We start from the raw sequence: 6,586 nt of genomic DNA, 5'->3' as shown, positions 1-6,586 counted from the left end.
CTAGTGGCCATCTGGTATTTTATTTTATTGACCCAGGAGGTGCAGGAGTGGCTGTGTGGTAAGTAGCTTGCTTAGCAACCACATGGCTCCGGGTTCATTCGCACTGCGTGGCACCTTGGACAAGTGTCTTCTACTGTAGCCTCGGGCCGACCAAAGCCTTGTGAATGGATTTGGTATACGGAAACTGAAAGAAGCCCGTCGTATATATGTATACATATGTGTGTGTGTATATGTTTGTGTCTGTGTTTGTCCCCCCAACATTGCTTGACAACCGATGCTGGTATGTTTACGTTCTTGTAACTTAGCATTTCGGCAAAAGAGACCGATAGAATAAGCACTAGGCTTCTAAAGAATAAGTCCTGGGGTTGATTTGCTCGACTAAAGGCGGTGCTCCAGCATGGCCACAGTCAAATGACTGAAACAAGTAAAAAAGTAAAGTGAGACCCCAAAAGGATGGGAGGCATTTAAGCTCAGAACATAAAGATGGATGAAATTCTGCTAAGCATTTTATTCAGCATGCTAACAATTGTGCCAGCTCACCACCTTCATCATCATCATCATTTAACGTCCGCTTTCCATTCGATTTGACTGAGGACTGGTGAAACCAGATGGTTACACCAGGCTCCAATCTGATTTGGCAGAGTTTCTACAGCTGGATGCCCTTCCTAACGCCAACCACTCAAAGAGTGTAGTGGGTGCTTTTACGTGCCACCGGCACGAAGGCCAGTCAGGCGGTACTGGCAACGGCCACGCTCAAAATGGTGTATTTTACGTGCCACATGCACAGGAACCAGTCCAGCGGCACTGGCAACGATCTCGGTCGAAAGTCCTTACACATGCCACGGGCACAAGTGCCAGAAAGGCGACACTGGGCACAGGTGCCTGGAGTATATTTGAACTGGTAATAATCTTGCATTTATACACATCACTGATTAGTGCTGCCACCCTGGAATTTACAATCATCTGCAACACATTGGAAGGGATTGGCATTAAGAAAGGCATCCAGCTGTAGAAGCCATGCCACAACAGACAATTGCAGTCTGGACAGCTCCCTGACTGGCCAGTTCCTGCCAAACTGTCCAACCTATGCCATGGAAAATGGACATTAAACAATGATGATAAGAATGAAGGCAGAAAGAGGGAACAGAGAGAAAGTGAGAAAGAAAATGAGAGTCAGAAAAGAGCAAAGATATATTTACCATATTCAATATCTGGCAGAAGTAAGTTTCGAACAGGCTCACTAACAGCATTTCTATGATTGTCGTCATTGTCAGTAACAGCAGCATTGTCATCACCATCACCAGCATTGTCATCATCATCACTATCATCATCATTAATAACAGCAGTCTAAGTGTAAAAATAAAAATTATAAAAATGATTTTGCACGTTGGCCACAAATTGGTAGAGAAAGAACATAGCCAACTGAATCAATGTCAGTGTGTGATTAGTCTTTATGAACAAAAGGGGCTTCTTATGGGTGATCCTATCTGCTAGAAATATCAGCTAAATCTCATTCAGATAACAGTGAGGAAGGACACATTGGCATATTAGATACTGTAGTCTTAGAAACTGTGTCTAAAGAGAAAAGAAAACATGAGATGGTCATGGCTGGAGTAACACTGACCGGATCTTATCCAGAGCTAAACAAAATACAAAAGAAAAAAAAAAAGACCACAATATGTTTAGAGATTCAAAAATTCAGAGATGTTATCTGCAAAAGAAAGAAATAGTTAAGTTGGTGTCAGCATTGTGAGGAGGAAAATATTAGTTGAGGTCTTTTCATGTGGACAGTGTCTGAATCTTATTTTCCTCTAAATAATATTTAATGGCCGCCGAACTGGCTCCTGTGCAGGTGGCACGTAAAATACACCATTTTGAGCGTGGCCATTGCCAGTACCGCCTGACTGGCCTTCGTGCCGGTGGCACGTAAAAGCACCCACTACACTCTCAGAGTGATTGGCGTTAGGAAGGGCATCCAGCTGTAGAAACTCTGCCAAATCAGATTGGAGCCTGGTGTAGCCATCTGGTTTCACCAGTCCTCAGTCAAATCGTCCAACCCATGCTAGCATGGAAAGCGGACGTTAAACGATGATGATGATGATGGTGTATGAAGATCTCCTACACCAATAAATACATCTTGCATATTTAATGATTTGTAATTACTTCAAGCACAGTGTAAAGGTTATACTATGCTGGGGCACTGTCTTGAAAGCTTCAGTTGAACAAATCAACCCCAGTACATATTATTTCCTTTAAAATACAGGTACTTACTCTATCAGTCCCTCTCGCTGAACCGCTAAGTTACAGGGACATAAACAAGCCAACACAAGTGGTCAAGCAGTGGAAGGTAGGGAACAAACACAAGGACACATACAGATACACAAAACCATGCTTCTTTTAGTTTCCATCTATCAAATCCACTCACAAGGCTTTGGTTGGTCTGGGGTGCCAAAGGTGCCACAATGTGACTGAATCTGGAACCATAAATAAAATTTTTTTTAAATATTTACCTGTTTCCGAGAAAACTTGGCACAGAAGTCATCGTCTTCACTGTCGCTCTCTACAAACAAAAGAAATGTAGAATGTTTATTTGGACATGCCTTGACCAATCACTGAATGCAACTAATAAGATTGGTTGTACAATGAAGATTTCTAATGCAAATATATTGGGGAAAGGCACAGTTGACTTAATCAATCCCCAATGGTGTTCATTTTATCAACTTCAGCAGGATTTGAACTCAGAACATAACTGTCACCAGGTATTTTGTCTGATGCTCTGCCAAGCAAGCCATTACTTTGCACATAATAAAATTTCTAAGACTGTGCTGATCTCTAATTGTGGAGGGAACCTGTGGAAGCAATAGATCCAGGAAGACGTGGAAGAAGGTGGTGAAATATGATCTTCAGTTGTTGAAGTAATGACAAGTGACCGAGATTTCTGGTGATTTGCTGTGCTTGAGAAGACACGTCAAGCTGAGTGAATCATGATCAATATCAATGCCGGTGACATGTAAAAAGCACCCACTACACTCTGTAGAGTGGTTGGCGTTAGGGAGGGCATCCAGCAGTAGAAACCAAGCCAACACAGATGACTGGACCCTGATGCAGCTCTCGAGCTTACCAATCCCAATGAAACTATCTAACCCATGGAAAACAGATGTTAAATGATGATGACATAAGATGCAACATTTTGGATGAGGGGAAAATTAGTAAATCAACACCAGGAGGAGAAAATATAGAGATGACTTTGGCTGGATTTGAATTCAGAATATATGTAAAAGAAACCTTAAAATGTTTTGTCCTGTTCTCTACAAATTCTGTCATCCACCATCTTGACCGCATCATGAAATTATGATAATAATAATAATTTCTATTATAGACACAAGGTCTAAAATTGTAAGTGAAGGAAAAAATCCATATTTAACAAGTATTTTATTCTATGAATCTTGAAAGGTGTAAGGTAAAGATGACTGCAGAACACAAAGGGATGGAACAAATCCTGCAAGGTAATATTTATGCCTGCATAAATGTGGATGTTCTGTTGGAACACACTATACTGCAGTAGCTACCATGAGAGAAACTCATATTGGCTTTTGGTGCAAAATGCACTCTTGTTTCTATCACTTGCAGGTAGATGAACCCCCACTACACCCAGCTCCAAGGCCACCAGATCACATCCATTTGACCTTGTTTGGTGTTGTTAATGACAGACATCAACCACTAGAGACAGCAGTGACTCACCTCCTTGCCAGCGATATAGAGATTGACAGTACCAGAACAGGCATTGGTGTTGCAATTAGCCAGTTAGCCTGTTTAAGATATGTGTGTGTGTGTATAAATAAATATATATATATATGGAAATGTGCTGTGCGTGAGAAGACCCGGCAAGCCAAGTAAGATCGTTGCCAGTGCCCCTGGACTGGCTCTTGTGCGGGTGGCACATCAGATGCACCATTTTGAGCGTGGCCGTTGCCAGTGCCCCTGGACTGGCTCTTGTGCGGGTGGTACATGAGATGCACCATTTTGAGCGTGGCCGTTGCCAGTACCGCCTGACTGGCTCCCGTAGGATTTTCGAGTGAGATCGTTGCCAGTGCCCCTGAACTGGCTTGTGTGGGTGGCACATAAAAGACACCATTTCGAGCGTGGCCGTTTTCGTGCGGGTGACACGTAAAAGCACCCACTACACTCTCTGAGTGGTTGGCGTTAGGAAGGGCATCCAGCTGTAGAAACTCTGCCAAATTAGATTGGAGCCTGGTCTTGCCATCCGGTTTCACCAGTCCTCAGTCAAATCGTCCAACCCATGCTAGCATGGAAAGCGGACGTTAAACGATGATGATGATGATGATGATGATATTAGCAACAAAGACAGTTTCAATACTGAGGGGTAATATTTATCCCCACTTAAACATGGATGCTCTCTTAGAACAAACTATACTGCAACAGTTTCCATGAGAGAAGCTCTCACATTGGCTTTTTGGTGCAAAATGTACTCTTGTTTATATAACTAGCAGGGAGATAAATCCCTGCCACCTCTAGCACTGAAAGTGCCAGATTATGAGTTTTCAATGGTCTAGCGATGTAAACTTTGTGAGAATTTTTGTCCTGACTTCCGCATCCTTTTTAGCAGTAAATCCCTGAGCAAAAATCAGGCACTTGAACGAGTCTGGGGTTAGTTTATCCAGTTTAAATCTCTCACACTCTCTCTTCACTCTACCTGCATATGTGGCAAAATCTTCGTCATTGTTTTTCTCAGTGTTCAAACACTTCCAACTTGTGTTGAACAACAATGTTTTTTTTCTCAACATCCTACATAAAATATCAATTGTGTCCATGAAATTTGTGTCAAAAACTTTTTTTTAGACAATATAAAGTTACAGTATTTTAATGCTCTAGTGTCACCAGTTTTCATCTCATCCATCCAGTTTTGGCATTCTTTTTCAAAAATTTGTTCAAATCTTTGGTAATATGCCTCGAGGTGACTCTTTCTTCCAAGTCATATCTAAATTCATTTATTGAATTTGCTACAGGGTCTGACTACCCAACAATATCATTCTAAAAATAAACAATTACATCATTGAAATCTCAAAGCAACAAAATAATGCATAGCTAGGGTTAAAACTCAGTGTATGATAACTTTATTAAGCCTGGGTATCTGTCCACTCCCACTTTTCAATCTTCATAGACCCCACCCACTTTGAGAAACACTGGAGTGGAGTTAATAATATGATCCTCTAGTCTCCTACATTACAAATACCACTGAATAGATTCCCCACAACTCTATCAAATTTGATCACTGACCACAATTTTGAGGGAAGGGTTTAGCCGAAATTATTGCCCCCACTCACCCCAACACCAAGTATTTGACTGGGAATTTCTGTTTTGCTTCTGACTTTAGGATAAAAGGTAAAATGTGCTTTGGTGGGATTTGAACTCAGAATGAACTCTGAGGAGGAAGAAATACTGCAAGGTATTTCTTCTAATGGTTTAACAATTCAGCTAGCTTAATGCCTTTTCCCCTAACTTATAACAATAATAATTTAATGTACCTTCAGTAAATGATAGTGTTTTGTGTTGTGGTGAAACTTCTTCAATACCAGAATCCTTTTCACTGTTTTCTTCCTTGGACATTTCCATATCAGTGCCCAGAATGAGCTGTAAAAAATTAAAAAAAAAGAAAAGTAAATACACTACTGCAGTGAAATATGAGCAATAAGTGTAGAGGATGTGTGAAAGCTGGAAAGTAAATAGAGAACTATGCTCCAATGAATGCATCATGACAGTAAACTTGAAGAGAGGAGTACAAAGAAGCTAAGAAAGAAACAGAATAAGAAAGAAATTGGCTGTAGTTTGAAAGATATGTAATACGCATAAAGGATGAGAGTTGCATGAAAATAGGGTCAAGAGATTCAAGTGAAAGGAATCTGTAGAATAGGAAAAACAAAAAAGACGTAAGTGGAGAAAAGTTGATTTCAAGAGGCAGAAACTCACAAAGGAAATTGCAAAGGGATCATAAGTGATGAGATGATGTACTGAAGAAAACCAGTCCAACCCATGCGTGTATGAAATAGCTTTGAATCAGTTGGATATGTGGGAGGAGACTTAATAGACTGCATCAAAGACTTTGTACCAAGTTTCACACATGCATATATGAGAGCAATGCATGAAACCATCACTCCTTGAATCAATTACCTAACTTTACAGCCAAAAACACACAAACATACACACATATATACACATGTTAATATTGAACAATGGTGGATAAAAATTATTTGTTTATGGGTTAAGGCTACCATTGGATTAATCCAAAATAGAGAAGAACACAGATGTTCCATGTGACAGGTTTGACGATTGCTGAGGGACTTCTCTGAACATAAAACCAATGGTAGCCTTAACCCATAAATAAAAAATATATAGGTATATATATATATATAATTAAAAGGGTAAAGGTTTATCAATTTATTAATAAATCAACAATTAATAATTTTTACCAAGCCCTTCGGTATTAGCTGCTATTTCTGAACTTCAGTATGTGGTGAAGCAAATGTTTGCTGATCCCTTAATTATGTTTATAAATATATATATATAT

The 6,586-nt window shown here is 40.1% G+C and overlaps 1 protein-coding gene across 1 annotated transcript in view; it reads right to left on the bottom strand.

Annotated features, from left to right (window-relative positions):
- The window catches only part of LOC106872772 (protein PFC0760c), a 12,528-nt gene that overhangs the window by 3,299 nt on the left and 2,643 nt on the right, over window positions 1–6,586 (bottom strand). The window contains exons 2-4 of the mRNA XM_014919872.2: window positions 5,547–5,652; window positions 2,511–2,560; window positions 1,200–1,347 (exon numbers count right to left, since the gene is read on the bottom strand). Of these exons, the coding sequence (XP_014775358.1) occupies window positions 1,200–1,347; window positions 2,511–2,560; window positions 5,547–5,652 (304 nt within the window). The remainder of the gene's footprint in view (window positions 1–1,199; window positions 1,348–2,510; window positions 2,561–5,546; window positions 5,653–6,586) is intronic.

Source organism: Octopus bimaculoides, chromosome 11, assembly GCF_001194135.2.
Source record: "Octopus bimaculoides isolate UCB-OBI-ISO-001 chromosome 11, ASM119413v2, whole genome shotgun sequence".
NCBI classification, from domain to species: domain Eukaryota; kingdom Metazoa; phylum Mollusca; class Cephalopoda; order Octopoda; family Octopodidae; genus Octopus; species Octopus bimaculoides.
Note: the sequence above shows the minus strand (reverse complement) of the source record. Positions and strands in the feature narration are given on the sequence as shown.